Source organism: Salvelinus fontinalis, chromosome 30, assembly GCF_029448725.1.
Source record: "Salvelinus fontinalis isolate EN_2023a chromosome 30, ASM2944872v1, whole genome shotgun sequence".
Lineage (NCBI taxonomy): Eukaryota > Metazoa > Chordata > Actinopteri > Salmoniformes > Salmonidae > Salvelinus > Salvelinus fontinalis.
Window position 1 is genome coordinate 34,149,812 of NC_074694.1, and position 17,625 is coordinate 34,167,436.

At 44.6% G+C, this 17,625-nt stretch overlaps 1 protein-coding gene across 1 annotated transcript in view; it reads left to right on the forward strand.

Annotated features, from left to right (window-relative positions):
• The first annotated feature begins 3,109 nt into the window (after positions 1–3,109).
• Positions 3,110–17,625, forward strand: part of LOC129829075 (neurotrypsin-like) — a 43,445-nt gene continuing 28,929 nt past the window's right edge. The window contains exon 1 of the mRNA XM_055890549.1: positions 3,110–3,508. Within this exon, the coding sequence (XP_055746524.1) occupies positions 3,371–3,508 (138 nt within the window). The 5' untranslated portion in view covers positions 3,110–3,370. The remainder of the gene's footprint in view (positions 3,509–17,625) is intronic.

Consider the following 17,625-nt stretch of genomic DNA (forward strand, 5'->3'; position numbering starts at 1 on the left):
GCCCCCAAAGCACACACATCCCTGGGTCACTCCTCTTTTCAGTTGGCTGCAGCTATTGACTGGAACAAGCTGCAAAAAACACTCAAACTGGACAGTTTTATCTTCATCTCTACATTCAAAGACTCAACCATGGACACTTACTGACACTTGTGGCTGCTTCGAGTGATGTGTTGTTATCTCTACCTTTTTGCATGGGCCTAACAATGTTTGTGCTGCTAGCATGTTGTGCTGCTGCCATGTTGTGTTGCTACCATGTTGTTGTCATGTTGTGTTGCTACCAAGCTGTGTTGTTGTCTTACGTCTCTCATTGTGTAGTGTTGTGGTGTCTCTCTTGTCAACATGTCTTTTAATCCCCGTCCCCGAAAGAGGCCATTTGCCTCTTGGTAGGCCGTCTGTAAATAAGAACTTGTTCTTAAACTGACTGCCTAGTTATATAAAAACACAAATAAACGAGAAGTAATAAAAAAAAGATGGCACTTCTAAAAGCCTATTTCACACCATAGCCTGCTCAATTTTCAATATAAAATGTATTTCATTTTGATTTCGGCACATATGAAAATGTGGCACGGACTCACCAATGGATTGATGTTTCAGCATTGTCTCAATGAAGAGTTTGGCGTTCGACTAGCCATGTGTGACATGCACACGTGGTTACAAGCCTGCTAGAGTTAGCGGCAGGCAGACGAGCAATATCCACAGTCGCAATACGGATTAAGCCTGAGCTGTAATGTGAAGCTAACTGAAGCTGTTTAGTTTAAGAAAACCCTGAGGAGATATAGCTTGCTTCTTAGGATACCCCTCTGGTCAATGGCAACCTTTATCAAGTAAGGCACACTTGACATCCTCGCACCGACATTGTGTGTTGTGCTTTGTTGTCTTGCGGTTACCATCACTCTTACAAACATACAAATCTAATTTGTACTGAAGTGATAACTGTAAGGATTGGCACAACAAGGATTACCACACTACACCAGATCATCACTGGCAAATTGTGAATGAATGTGTGTGTGATCACGACATAAGTGAAAGAACTTGAATTCCATTCCTAACCTCAATATGGCGCCGCCCAGTACTCGTAGAAAAAATCTTTCCGAGGAGAATTATGTTACTGCTGAAACCTTATGAGAGACCCTTGCCCAACAAAATACTATGAAGAAATGCTCAACAGACAGGAGGCCAACTTCCAATCTTTTATGCAGATTCTGCAGATTCTGCAAACAACCAGATTGATGTGCTATTCAGCGAACTACAAGACCTAAAGACCAGTTTGCAAACTCCCAAAAAGCCATTAATGAGCTAAAAAACAACGGGAAAAAAGCTAAATTACAATGAAACTCAAGTTCACAGTCGTGTCTCGACACCTGAAAGGTGTCCCCGACATGTCTGACTGCCTTGAGAGACGTTACATGGAGAATCAAAGCAGGCGCAACAATATTATAATGGAGTGAATCGTGTCTGATCACGTGGCTGAAACACGGGCTGACACCGAGCGCAAAGTGGGGGATATGTTTACAAGCAATCTGAAGCTGGACTCAAAAACCATTGAAATTGAAAATGCATAGAGGAATGGAAAATTCCGATGGAAGGCTGAAAGACCACTGCTGGTGACGGTCAAACTGCTGAGGTTCAAGGACAAGCAGCTAATCCTCTCCGAGGCCAGAACATTCCTGAAAAACACATCCGTACACATCAACAAGGACTTCTCCGACAGACTGCATAAGAAGAGAATAGAGCTGCTCCCTGCTATGAGGGAGGCCAGCTGTCATCAGCGCGGATCGCCTTGATGTGAGGCCGGGAATGATGAGGATTCACAGAGAGTGGCGAGATCATGGATCCCCATCTCAACAGTGTTCATGGAAACATGACTCTGTATTCTGACGGTCTATCTCATTGTCAGTGATTGTATCAGTCACTTCATTTCATCATAACTGATATCTACAACATTAACTCTTGATCGTGTCTGACAAATCGCTACTCATTTCTTCCCATTAATGATGTGATTTATAATGAATGTTTCTACAATCTATGTGTATTGAACCATTTCCCATCTTCTCAATGAGGACGAGCTCGGTATAGCAATGTCTGAAACGTCTAGCTGGAATATAAATTACACCAAATGCTACACATTCCATTGACCAATTTAAGATTGATTTGATAAGAGAAAATGACTCCCATAGAAATACTTTTCGATCTGGAAGTGATCCTGACATAAATCGTTTTTCTGGAATAAAGCAGTCTTTTGTCTAACTGTAAGTATTATCTTGAGAAAGATTTAATTGCTGACATCAACCAGAAAAATATACTTTGACAGACTGCCTTATGTCTTTTGCATATAAATGCCTCCATTTTTAAATAATCTTATCCTTGAATTATCTAGCATTATTTACAGTTTTTCAATTCTTGGAGATACAGAGACATGGTTGGAAAAACAGCCCCAGATCATTATTCATCCTCCACAAAATTTTACAGTTGACACTATGCATTGGGGCAAGTAGCATTCTCCTGGTATCCTCCAAACCCATATTTGTCCGTCGGGCTGCCAGATGGTGAAGCGTACTTCAACACTCCAGAGAACACGTTTCCACTGCTCCAGAAACCAATGGCGGTGAGCTTTACACCACTCCAGCCAACGGCTTGGCATTGCGCATGGTGATCTTAGGCTTGTGTGTAGCTGCTTGGCCATGGAAACCCATTTCATGAAACTACTCATTCAAACAGTTCTTCTGCTGAAGTTGCTTCCATTGGCAGTTTGGAACTCGGTAGTGAGTGTTGCAACCGAGGACAGACAATGTTTACTCGCTATGAGCTTCAGCACTCGGCGATCCCATTCTGTGAGCTTATGTGGCCTACCACTTCACAGCTGAGCCGTTGTTGCTCCTAGATGTTTCCACTTCACAATAACAACACTTACAGTTGACCAGGGCAGCTCTAGCAGGGCATAAATTTGAACTGACTTGTTGAAAAGGTGGCATCCTATGAGAGTGCCACGTTGAAAGTGACTGAGCTTTTCTACTGCCAATGTATGTCTATGGATATTGCATGGCTGTGGGCTCGATTTTATACACTTGTCAGCAACGGTTGTGGCTGAAAGCTGAATCCACTCATTTGAAGAGGTGTCCACATACTTTTGTATATATAGTGTAGATCCCAACCTAAAGCGGTTTTCCTTCCCTCAAGGCGCAGGGGTGGTGTGTATGTGTTTGTTTCTGTTCAGTAGAAGAGATGTGTGTGTTCTTCCATCACATCGAGAGAGATTGAGAACGCGCTAGCAAGAGGGAGAGAGAGGGCGAGAGAGAGAGCGAACGAGCCAGAGACAGAGCTCTCTTGGCATCCTCTGTCGAGTCCGTGCGCGGCTGAGAATAGCGGTCTTATGGGACAGAGATGGGAGAGGTGTGTCGTTTCTTTATCAGCCTATGACACTGACACAGCGGCCAGGATGGATCTAACCACCCGGAAAATGATGCTTCTGATCGGTCTCAGCTGCCTCTGGCTCCAAGTGCTTTCAAAGGTAAGCTACTATGATCACTTGCTGTATGTGTTTAGTGGCTATAATTGCGTTCATTTTCAAGGTGCTCCCTATTTTCTCACCATTTCATGGCCAGCATGCAGCCTATGTTTACTCTTGCGGTTATCTTGGGCCGGGTCGAACTTACAAAACTGATTTAATCTAAATGAAATGAACCTGGAGAAATAGCTTACGTTAAATAAAGCAACAATGCTTCTTTTTATTTTCAAGGTGCGCCCCATTTTTTCTCCACCGACATAAGGCTAGGTGCTACACACCAAAAACAAATGGTTCTATATAGGGCCAAGTAAAGGTCCTTTGCTTTTAAACATAGCAAAACCCTTTTGGTTCTATATGGAACCTTTTTTGAAGGTTCTATAAAGCTCTGGAACAGCTGGGTGTCTAATTGACAACTTCTGACTTAGTCAACCATTCTCACTCGGTCCAAAATATTCTAATGAGTCACCACCCCTACATGTTAATTATCACCAAAAGGGTAAATAACCCTTTTTGTACTGCAAATAACCATTGAAGGGCTTAAAGGGTTGTTTGGGTCAGTATGGTTCCATATATAACCAGCACCGTTCCCAAAGAACCCTTGAGGAACCCTGATTTTTCAATGTGTAGCCTACATGTTATCATGGTTGGAATCACAGACCTCATTTAATGGAATATCGTATACGTTTATTAGCGTTTTTTATGATTTTTGTATTTCAACAATACTTTATTTTTGCCTATAGCTCGGCTACGTTAAGGGGTAGAGACTAATTGTGCTGGACAAAGCAGTTTGAATGTATGTACACGCATTCCTTATTGGCGCACGCACGCACGCACGCACACACACACACACACACACACACACACACACACACACACACACACACACACACACACACACACACACACACACACACACACACGGTTCCCTCCTAACGGGCTACCACAGGAACCAGCCCCTGCTTTTTTCGCCCGGGTGATGAACGGTAACACCACGCGCTATTGCCCTTTGTCGCAGCAATTCAATCAACCCCCCCCCCCCCCCCCCCCCCCCCCCCCCCCCCCCAGCCTTCCAACAGGGCATCTACATCATTTGCATCTACAATATGTATGATGTTGGGTTGTGGCCTGTTTATATTATAACCATAAAGCCTTAATGAGACGCAATGTAGCCCTATTGCTTATAGGATAGGCTTAACTGTTGGGCCATATGCGAGGTGATCCTTTCATGCAGATCATTCAGAGTGGGTATTATATTACTGTCGAATGGGTCTCTCAACGTGCATCTTTTAAATAAGGAGATTGGATGGAAATGGGGGGGTGATGTGAGGTGGATTGTTGTTAGAATGTATACTAAAAGGATTATTTGGGAAGGGCGGGTGATGGTTCTGACTATTTGAGCCCTTCAATGGTTCTTTGCCGTTAAGAAAAGTGTTCTTTGCTCTTTTAGCGACAATTAAAATGTATGGGGGTGCATTAGAATATTTTGGGTCGTGGTTTGCGCGCAGCTCTTTTTGTGCAACCGAGAGTGGGTGTCTTTATAGTTGATATCATGTGTTGAGTTACGCGAATTTACGTTGAATACGAATATGGTCAGTGACTATTTCATGTATTACCTTGTGTCAACTAAGAACAGTTGACTGAATCAGTGGTTCTCAAGTCTCTCCTCAGGGACCCACCGCTGTTGTACAGTTAGCACATCTAACTCAATTTGTCAATTAAAACAATAATAACCCTTTAGGAATTTTTACAGTATAATATGGCTAACCAAGATTAAAAGAAATGATGGTTCTTCAAAAGGATTAAAAAATAAACTTTGAGATTAACAAAAAATCTTTATAGAATAATTCTCCATAGAGATTATATAATGAACCATCAAAAAGGATTCTCTTTATCCCCAAAAAGGGTTGTAACCATAGCAAACCTTTTTTTGGGTGCTATATTTAACCTTTTATTAATGGTTATTTATAGAATCTTAGGTAAAGGGTTCTTTATAGCACCATAAATCCTATAGTCCACAAGCTGTCATTGTATACGAATTTGTTCTTAATTGACTTACCTGGATAAATAATGGTATAATAACAAATATTCCACTTAGAACCTAATGAGCTTGGTTCTTTATAGACCTTCAAAAAAAGGTTACACATAAAGGGATCTGCTTAGCAAACCCTTTATTTAACTAGGCAAGTCAGTTAGGAACAAATTCTTATTTACAATGATGGCCTATGACCAACTGCCTTGGTTGACTGCAGAACAACAGATTTTTTACCTTGTCAGCTCAGGGATTTGATCTTGCAACCTTTCAGTTACTAGGCTAACGCTCTAACCACTAGGCTACCTGCCACCCCAGGTAGACTAATTCTCCTAACCTGCGATGTTAATTCTGCTAACCTGCTACGAAAAGTCACTTTAGTCCGTAGCTGGATACCATAGTCAAAACCTGTGTGGTGTGTATAGGCCATGGGTGAAGCCATGTTTCATCCAGACCAGGGACATTAGAAGTTGGTCACATCAGAGGCCAGATCAGCTGTGTAAACCATATGTTACAAGACACTGATTATTTGTCAGTATTGTAGATTGCAATTCTCTCTAATCATCAATGCTGAGGAATTATAAACCCCTTTGGTTCCTCAAACCCTATGAGGCATATATCAATTAAATGGTCCATCAATTAATCAGTGAATTCCTCTATTTTAACTTTTTATTTTTTTTCTGAATAAATCAGAAGGTTTGTAATGTATTATTTATGAAACCATGTAGATACGTGAGTGTTGCGTGTCGTGGTAATGCAACAGAGCTGGTTTGGTGAATCGTGAATCAAGTGAACACACCCATGTGAAGAGAAACCTTGCCCTGAGACCTGAAGACTGGTTAATTCCCAGAGCTATTACTTGAGCTCAGTGGGCTTGGCTGACAGTCTTGTGGTGCATATCTCTGTGTGTGTGTCTGTACCGGTTCTGTGACCCCGTCTCTGTGTGGCTGTGCAGCCACCTGTGCTATGCAGATGGAAGGCTACCAGTATGTTCCAATACCAACACAATTTTACCGTTTAGAATGCATGCTCAATATACTGATTCATTCAAAGTGGTGTGCTAGTGTGGATATTGGAACAGATCGAGCTGTGGTGCGGTAACATCTGAATGCTTCTATATCAGTATGATAACCGTGACATTGATATGAGTGGAGATATCAGCATGTTAGATTTTCATCAGAGACTACTGTTCACTGTGTAATATGATTAACCAGAGCAATGCCAAAGGACCCAGGACTGACTTTGGGGAAACTCTGTGCGAAATGACTAGAAGCTTCATGTAAATCTGTGTGTGTCAGAGGCAAAGCAACGGCAGGGCCTTGCCCAGGCCCTGCCAGATTGAATACTGGCCAGCCCAATCAGGCTGGCTTAAAATCTATAAAAACAATTGTCTCCTGACTAATTAAAAATGTTGAAAAATGAGGTAGAAGGTTCCTGGGATCTAATTGGTTATATAGCAACCATATGGTAGCCCTAGGGTAACCACATGGGTAACCACATTTAAAATACCCAAATGCGGGACAATAGGATGATTTTGCGGGACATTTACAGGACAATGTAGCCTACATGAGTCTAATTGGTGTAGTGCTAATTTCTAAGGTGCTGGAGTGCAATACACATTTAAATTATGTTTGTTTGTACCGACAGATGTAGCCTATTGAAATTCATTATAGAATATGCATAAAATGCATCCTCCAATTGCAACGTCTGCCTATGCCCACATAGAACTATATTTGTAATACCCTCAAACACCAAGTTAGGCATACCTAATTTCAAAATAGGCCATGGCATCATCACTGTCCATCATGAATGATAATTCTGCATATTCAAACCATATATCCTGATCCTGCATTTATTGTAGCTGGGGATTTTAACAAAGCAAATTTGAGAACAAGGTTACCTAAATTCCATCAGCATAAAGACTGTAGTACTCATGCTGGAAAAACTCTGTATCACTGCTACTCTAACTGCATACAAGGCCCTCCCCCACCCCCCTTTTGGCAAATCTGATCACTACTCCATTTTGCTCCTCCCATCTTATAGGCAGAAACTCAAACAGGATGTATCCGTGTTAAGAACATTTCAATGCTGGTCTGACCAATCGGAATCCACACTTCAAGATTGTTTTGATCACGTGGACTGGGACATGTTCCGGTTAGCCTCAGAGAATAATATCGACGTATACGGTGATTCAGTGAGTGAGTTTATAAGGAAGTGCATAGGATATGTTGTTCCCACTGTGACTATTAAAACCTACATAAACCAGAAACCGTGGATAGATGGCAGCATTCGCGCAAAGCTGAAAGCACAAACCATCTCATTTAACCATGGAAAGGTGACTGGGATTATGGCCGAATGCAAACAGTGTAGTTATTCCCTCCAAAGGGCAATCAAACAAGCGAAATGTCAGTATTGAGACAAAGTGGAGTCACAATTCAACGGCTCAGACACGAGACGTATGTGGAAAAGTCAGCACACAATCATGGACTACAAAAAGAGAACCAGCCACGTCACGGACACCGATGTCTTGCTTCCAGAAAAACTAAACACCTTCTTTGCCTGCTTTGAGGATAATACAGTGGCACCGACGCGGTCCACTACCAAGGACTGTGGGCTCTCCTTCTCCATGGCCGACGTGAGGAAGACATTTAAGCATGTAAACCCTTGCAAGGCTGCCGGCCCAGACGGCATCCGTAGCCGCGTCCTCAGAGCATGCGCAGACCAGCTGGCTGGTGTGTTTACAGACATATTCAACAAATCTCTATCCCAGTCTGCTGTCCCCACATGCTTCAAGATGACCACCATTGTTACTGTACCCAAGAAGGCAAAGGTAACTGAACTAAATGACTATAGCCCCGTAGCACTCACTACTGTCATCATGAAGTGCTTTGAGAGGCTAGTGAAGGATTATATCGCTTCCACCTTACCTGTCACCCTAGACCCATTTCAATTTGCTTACTGCCCCAATAGATCCACAGACGATGCAGTTGCCATCACACTGCACTTCACATCTCATCTGGACAAGAGGAATACCTATCTAAGAATGCTGTTCAATGACTATAGCTCACCATTCAACACCATAGTACCCCCCAAGCTCATCATTAAGCTAGAGGCCCTGGGTCTCAACCCCACCCTGTGCAACTGGGTCCTGGACTTCCTGACGGGCCGCCACAGGTTGTGAAGGTAGGAAACAACATCTCCAATTCGCTGATCCTCAACACTGGGGCCCCACAAGGGTGTGTGCTCAGCCCCCTTCTGTACTCCCTGTTCACCATGACTGCGTGGCCATGCATGCCTCCAACTCAATCATCAAGTTTGCAGATGACACAACAATAGTAGGCTTGATTACCAACAACGACGAGACAGCCTATAGGGAGGAGCTGCGGGCACTCGGAGTGTGGTGTCAGCAAAACAACCTCTCACTCAACGTCAAAAAAACAAAGGAGATGATCATGGACTTCAGGAAACAGCAGAGGGAGCACCCCCCTATCCACATCGACGGGACAGCAGTGGAGAAGGTGGAAAGTTTTAAGTTCCTCGGCGTACACATCACGGACAAACTGAAATGGTCCACACACACAGACAGTGTGGTGAAGAAGGCGCAACAGTGCCTTCAACCTCAGGAGGCTGAAGAAATGTGGCTTGTCACCTATAATCTTCACAAACATTTACAGATGCACAATTGAGAGCATCCTGTCGGGCTGCATCACCGCTTGGTATGGCAACTGCACCATCCTCAACCGCAAGGCTCTCCAGAGGGTGGTGCGGTCTGCACAACGCATCACCGGGGGTAAACTACCTGCCCTCCAAACTACCTGCCCTCCAACCTAGAGCACCTGATGTCACAGGAAGGCCAAAAAGTTCATCAAGAACAACAACCACCCGAGCCACGGCTTGTTCACCCCGCTACCATCCAAAAGGCGAGGTCAGTACAGGTGCATCAAAGCTGGGACCGAGAGACTGAAAAACAGTTTCTATCTCAAGGCAATCAGACTGTTAAACAGAGAGGCTGCTGCCTACATACAGACTTGAAATCATTGGCCACTTAAATAAATGGATCACTAGTCACTTTAGTAATGCTTACATATCTTGAATTACTAATCTCATATGTATATATTGTATTTTATACCATCTATTGCATCTTGCCTATGCCACTCTGTCATTGCTCATCCTCATATTTATATGTATATATTATTATTCCATTCCTTTACATAGATTTGTGTGTATTAGGTAGTTGTTGTGGAATTGCTAGATTACATGTTAGATATTGCTGCACTGTCGGGAAACTAGAAGCACAAGCATTTCGCTACACTCGCAATAAGATCTGCTAACCATGTGTATATGACCAATCAAATTTGATTTGATTTGATTTGATTTAGAGCTTTGGAACAGGATTGTGTCAAGGCACAGATCTGAGAAAGGGTACCAAAAAATGTCTGCAGTATTGAAGGTCCCCAAGAACACAGTGGCCTCCATCATTCTTAAAAGGATGAATTTTGGAACCACCAAGACTCTTCCTAGAGCTGGCCGCCCAGCCAAACTGAGCCATCTGGGGAGTCGCACCTTGGTAGGGAAGTGACATATAAACCTATAGTCACTCTAACAGAGCTCTAGAGTTCCTCTGTGAAGATGGGAGAACCTTCCAAAAGGACAACCATCTCTGCAGCACTCCACCAATCAGGCCTTTATGGTAGAGTGGCCAGACGGAAGTCACTACTCAGTAAAAAGCACATGACAGCCCACTTGGAGTTTGACAAAAATGCACCGAAAGACTCTCAGACCATGAGAAACAAGATTCTCTGGTCTGATGAAACCAAGATTGAACGCTTTGGCCTGCAAAGCGTCACATCTGGAGGAAACTTGGCACCATCCCTACGGTGAAGCATGGTGGTAGCAGCATGGAGGTGGCAGGATCATGCTGTGGGGATGTTTTTCAACAGCAGGGACTGGGAGACTAGTCAGGATCGAGGCAAAGTTGAACGGAGTAAAGCACAGAGAGATCCTTGATGAAAACCTGCTCCAGAGTGCTCAGGACCTCAGACTGGGGGCCTAAGGTTCACCTTCCAACAGGACAATGACCCAAAGCACACAGCCAAGGCAATGCAGGTGTGGCTTAGGGACAAGTCTCTGAATGTCCTTGAGTGGCCCAGCCAGACTTTAACTTGATCGAACATCTCTGGAGAGACCTGAAAATAGCTGTTCAGCAACGCTCCCCATCCAACCTCACACACCTTGATAGGATCTGCAGAGAAGAATGGGAGAAACTCCCCAAATACAGGTGTGCCAAGCTTGTAGCATCATACCCAAGAAGACTTGATGCTGTAATCGCTGCCAAAGTTGCTTCAACAAAGTACTGAGTAAAAGGTCTGAATACTTATGTAAATGTGCTATTTCTAAAAACCTATTTTTGCTTTGCCATTATGGGGTATTGTGTGTAGATTGATGAGGGGGGAAAAAACTATTTAATCAATTTCAGAATAAGACTATAACGTAACAAATTGTGGAAAAAGTCAAGGAGTGTGAATTCTTTCCTAAGGCACTGTATATTTTCACAAGTGCAATGTGACTGCAATAGACAGGTTGGAATGTCTGACTGAAATACAGGACAAATCAACGTTTTTTTCCCAAATGAGTGGTTTGAATATGTTGATATAATGTGGGACATGATTGTTTGGTTGCGGGATGCTGGACAAAGGGCCAAAATGCGGGACTGTCCCGCACAATCCGGGACATGTGGTCACCCTAAGTACCACTCATCCCCACACACATTCCTAGCCTATATACTAGCTAGCTAATTATGCGCAAATTGTTTTCGCCGCCCAGCAGTGATTATTTGCTAAGGTGAAATAGCACTAGCTAGCTATTTTCAAGTTATGCCCGAATTAAAGTTCACTCATGCGCTTTTTAAAAAAGCCTCGGATGGAGGATGAAGATAGTGCTCCACTACCTCCCTAGGTCGAGCCCAATCTGTCCGAGTCATTGTTAGTCCATGAAGAGGCTAACATGTCAGCTCATGAGGAGGTTATCATGAATACTGCTTTGACTTCCACTGCCCATCTAGTTCACCATCACCTAGCCACTCCTCTTCACGGTGAGCGTGTCATCACGAGTCCACATTGCGGATATGACACAATCAAAAATGTGACTGTGCCCCACTACAGTGAAAAATGGAAAACTGCACTGATTCTCTGTCACGCTCTGACCGTAGAGATCTTTTTTATGTCTCTATTTTGGTTGGTCAGGGTGTGAGTTTGGGTGGGCATTCTATGTCTGGTGTTCTATGTTGTCCTTGTTTTGTATTTCTATGTGTTTGGCCTGGTATGGTTCCCAATCAGAGGCAGCTGTCTATCGCTGTCTATCGAGAATCATACTTAGGTAGCCTGTTTCCACCTGTGTTTGTGGGTGGTTGTTTTCTGTTTTGTGTGTTCACCTTACAGGACTGTTCGTTTGTCGTTTTTGTTGTTTCATCAAGTGTTTCGTATTTTATTAAAGGTAATATGAACACTTACCACGCTGCACCTTGGTCCTCTTCTCCTTCTCCCGACGACAGTCGTTACAGAACTACCCACCACCAAAGGACCAAGCAGCGTGGGAAAATGGACTCCTGGACATGGGAGGAAATTCTGGATGGCAAGGGACCCTGGGCACAGCCGGTGGAGTATCGCCGTCCGAAAGAGGAGCTGGAGGCAGCTAGAGCGGAGCGGCGACACTACGAGGAATTGGCGCGAGGTAACGGGCACGAGAGGCAGCCCCAGAATTGATTTTGGGGGGAGGCACACGGGGAGATTGGCGGACTCAGGTAGGAGACCTGAGCCAACTCCCTGTGCTTACCGTGGCGAGAGAGTGACTGGGCAGGCACCGTGTTATGCGGTGAAGCGCACGGTGTCCCCAGTGCGCACGCATAGCCCGGTGCGCTACATCGCAGCTCCTCGAATCGGCCGGGCTAGAGTAGGCATCGAGCCAGGAGGGATGGTGCCGGCTGAGCGCATCTGGTCTCCAGTGCGTCTCCTCGGCCCGGGGTATTCTTCTCCCAGAGCCAGGCCTCTTGTGTGTCTCTCCATTCCAGTGAGGATCCAGGGCACGAAGCCTCCAGTAGTGATCCATGGCACGAAGCCTCCAGCGATGATCCATGGCAAGAAGCCTCCAGCAATGATCCATGGCACGAAGCCTCCAGCGATGATCCATGGCACGAAGCCTCCAGTGATGATCCATGGCACGAAGCCTCCATTAATGATCCAAAGCACGAAGCCTACAGTGATGATACATGGCACGAAGCCTCCTGTGATGATCCATGGCACGAAGCCTCCAGTGATGATCCATGGCACGAAGCCTCCTGTGATGATCCATGGCACGAAGCCTCCTGTGATGATCCATGGCACGAAGCCTCCAGTGAGGATCCATGGCACGAAGCCTCCAGTGAGGATCCATGGCACGAAACCTCCAGTGAGGAGTTATGGCACGAGGCCCCCATCGAAGGATGTCAGTCCTGAGCCTCCAGCGACGCCCTCTAGTCCAGAGCCTCCAGCGACGCCCTCTAGTCCGGAGCCTCCAGCGACGCCCTCTAGTCCGGAGCTTCCAGCGACGCCCTCTAGTCCGGAGCCTCCAGCGACGCCATCTAGTCCGGAGCTTCCAGCGTCGCCCTATAGTCCGGAGCCTCCAGCGACGCCCTCTAGTCCGGAGCCTCCAGCGACGCCCTCTAGTCCGGAGCCTCCAGCGACGCCCTCTAGTCCGGAGCCTCCAGGGACGGGCTTCAGTCAGGAGCAACCAGAGTCTCCCTCCTGTCCGGAGCAGCCAGAGTCTCCCTCCTGTCCGGAGCAGCCAGAGTCTCCCTCTTGTCCGGAGCAGCCAGAGTCTCCCTCTTGTCCGGAGCAGCCAGAGTCTCCCTCTTGTCCGGAGCAGCCAGAGTCTCCCTTTTGTCCGGAGCAGCCAGAGTCTCCCTCCTGTCCGGAGCAGCCAGAGTCTCCCTCCTGTCTGGGGCCCGCTGCGAGGGTCCCCGGTCCGGGGTCGGCGGTAAGGGTCCCCGCTCCAGAGGCGCCACCTAAGTGGGCCAAGACTAAGGTGGAGCGGGGTCCACGTCCCGCACCAGAGCCGCCACCGCGGTGAAATGCCCGGGTGTGAGTTTGAGTGGGCATTCTATGTCTGGTGTTCTATGTTGTCCTTGTTTTGTATTTCTATGTGTTTGGCCTGGTATGGTTCCCAATCAGAGGCAGCTGTCTATCGTTGTCTCTGTTTTGTCTCTGTTTGAGAATTATACTTAGGTAGCCTGTTCCCACCTGTGTTTGTGGATGGTTGTTTTCTGTTTTGTGTGTTCACCTTACAGGACTGTTCGTTTGTCGTTTTTGTTGTTTCATCAAGTGTTTCGTATTTTATTAAAGGTAATATGAACACTTACCACGATGCACCTTGGTCCTCTTCTCCTTCTCCCGACGACGGTCGTTACAATCTCATGGAAGTGGTATTTGTATTTTGTATTTATTATGGATCCACATTAGCTAAGGCAGCAGCTACTCTTCCTGGGGTCCAGCAGTTTTCTTGGCTGGAATAGCATACGACAAGGGACGCTGTTTTCTGTAAAATGTGTAGACATTTCCCAGAGGCCACTATTGAAGGCTAATATGTTGCAGGACTTATATAAGGATTGGAAGTTCCTTCGCGAGGCATGTGTTAAGCACCAGGCTAGCAAATCCTACATTTGCACTGGATAAACTTCAAGGCTACAGCACAAGCCATCGCAATCAAAGCCAGGGTAATGTTTAAAATCAATTTAACTGCAAGGCCATGGGCTATTTATTTGTAGAGAGGAACCATCTGGTTCTGGACATTATAATGCTATGTGCTAAACAGGACACAGTACTACGTGGATATAGGGAAAGTGAAGAGGCTCTTAATAAGGGCAATGTTTTTATTTATTTAATTAATTTCCAAATATGATCCAAAAATGTAAAACCGTATAGAGCAACTGCCCAAAAACGCTAGACTCCTGTGTCCAGACATTCAAGACAGGCTGCTTGAGTAAGCAGCCTCCCTACTAATGTGCAAAATCAAAGCAGAGCTCTGTGAATGGCCAAGCACCTAATATGCTATTATGGTAGACGAGTACAAGGATGAATCGAAACCTGAACTTGCCACAGTTTGTATCAGATGTCCACAGGGGGGTGGTAACAAAAATGGCAATTGGGTTTTTAGACACAAGATTCAAACGCAAACGCCATTTCTGAGAGGATTTTTACAAGTGATTGAACCACTGGAACTAGACACCATGTGGGTTGACATTCTGGACAGACAGTTGACTGAGCTGCACACCCGGTTCCACGAGGATACATATGGAATAATGAGAGGAGCAAATACCATAAAGATCAATGTATCAAAATAAACTACAAAATACTTATATTTTGAAAAGTATTTTAAAATGCAGAAATACATTTGCAAGTAGCCTTCCAAAACATTCACAGAAACAGTTCCAGAAAGTTCCAGAAACCGCATGTCAAATGCGGAGAAGGTTTATTCAGTATGGAACTTACATTACAGCAGTTTTACTAAATGCACTACCATGTGTTTTTTAAACTTTCCCAAACAACTGTCGTTTTGACCCCTTTCCCAACATATTCTACTTGCTATGACTGTGACATGTTGTTTATCTACCTTATTGAATGAACTGAAGTTACGCTGGATAAGTGTGTCTGATAAATGATCAAATCTATATGTGCAAATTAACATACCAAAATGAACTGCAAAGCACACTGGGTATTATTATTGGCCTTATTTCGGGACTGAGCTAACTAGGATAATACTGAGTTTCATTTTTACATATACATTTAGGTGCGCTCAGAAAGTATTCAGACCCCTTGACTTTTTCACATTTTGTTACCTTACAGCCATATTCTAAAAATTATAAAGTGTTTTTCCCCCTCATCAATCTACACACAATACCCCATAATGACGAAACAAAAACAGGTTTTTAGACATTTTTGCAAATGTAATGAAAAAGAAAAACTGAAATGTCACATTTACACAAGTATTCAGACCCTTTACTCAGTACTTTGTTGAAGTACTTTTGGCAGCGATTACAGCATCGAGGCTTCTTGGGTATGATGCTACAAGCTTGGCACACCTGTATTTGTGGAGTTTCTCCCATTCTTCTCTGCAGATCCTCTCAGATCCTCTCTCTGTCAGGTTAGATGGGGAGCGTTGCTGAACCGCTATTTTCAGGTCTCTCCAGAGATGTTCGATCGGGTTTAAGTCCGGGCTTTGGCTGGGCTACTCAAGGAAATTCAGAGACTTGTCCCAAAGCCACTCCTGCATTGTCTTGGAAGTGTGCTTAGGGTCATTGTCCTGTTGGAAGATGAACCTTCGCCCCAGTCTGAGGTCCTGAGCGCTCTGGAGCATGTTTTCATCAAGGATCTCTCTGTACTTTGCTCCGTTCAGCTTACCCTCAATCCTGACTAATCTCCAAGTCCCTGCAGCTGAAAAACCTCCCCACAGCATGTTCCTGCCACCTCCATGCTGCTACCACCATGCTTCACCGTAGGGATGGTGCCAAGTTTCCTCCAGATGTGACGCTTTGCATTCAGGCCAAAGAGTTCAATCTTGGTTTCATCAGACCAGAGAATCTTGTTTCTCATGGTCTGTGAGTCCTTTAGGTTCCTTTTGGCAAACTCCAAGTAGTCTGTCATGTGCCTTTTACTGAGGAGTGGCTTACATAAAGGTCTGATTGGTGGAGTGCTGCAAAGATGGGTTGTCCTTCTGGAAGGTTCTCCCATCTCCACAGAGGAACTCTGGAGCTCTGTCAGAGTGACCATCAGGTTCTTGGTCACCTCCCTGACCAAGGTCCTTCTCCCACGATTGCTCAGTTTGGCCAGACGGCCAGCTCTAGGAAGTGTCTTGGTGGTTCCAAACTTCTTCCTTTAAAAATGATGGAGGCGAATGTATTCTTGGGGACCTTCAAAGCTACAGACCTTTTTTGGTATCCTTCCCCAAGTCTGTGCCTCGACACAATCCTGTCTCAGAGCTCTACGGACAATTCCTTCAACCTCATGGCTCGGTTTTTGCTCTGACATGCACTGTCAACTGTGGGACCCTATATAGACGGATGTGTGCTTTTCTAAATCATGTCCAATCAATTGAATTTACCACAGGTGGACTCCAGTCAAGTTGTAGAAACAGCTCAAGGATTATCAATGACAACGGGATGTACCTAAGCTCAATTTCAAGTCTCATGGCTTGGTTTTTGCACTGACATGCACTGTCAACTGTGGGACCTTATATAAACAGGTGTGTGCCTTTTTAAATAATGTCCAATCAATTGAATTTACCACAGGTGGACTCCAATCAAGTTGTAGAAACAGCTCAAGGATTATCAATGAAAACAGGATGTACCAGAGCTCAATTTCAAGTCTCATAGCAAAGGGTCTGAATACTTACAGTTAAAGTCGGAAGTTTACATGCACTTAGGTTGGAGTCATTAAAACTCGTTTTTCAACCACTCCACAAATGTCTTGTTAACAAAATATAGTTTTGGCAAGTCGGTTTGGACATCTACTTGTGCATGACTCAAGTAATTTTTCCAACAATTCTTTACAGACATATTATTTCACTTATAATTCACTGTATCACAATTCCAGTGGGTCAGAAGTTTACATACACTAAGTTGACTGTGCCTTTAAACAGCTTGGAAAATTCCAGAAAATTATGTCATGGCTTTAGAAGCTTCTGATAGGCGAATTGACATCATTTGAGTCAATTGGAGGTGTACCTCTGGATGTATTTCAAGGCCTACCTTCAAACTCATTGCCTCTTTGCTTGACATGGGAAAATCAAAAAAAATCAGCCAAGACCTCAGAAAGAAATTGTAGACCTCCACAAGTCTGGTTCATCCTTTCCAATTTCCAAACACCTGAAGGTACCACGTTCATCTGTACAAACAATAGTACGCAAGTATAAACACCATGGGACCACGCAGCCATCATACCGCTCAGTAAGGAGACATGTTCTGTCTCCTAGAGATGAATGTACTTTGGTGCGAAAAGTGCTAATCAATCCCAGAAAAACAGCATAGGACCTTGTGAAGATGCTGGAGGAAACAGGTACAAAA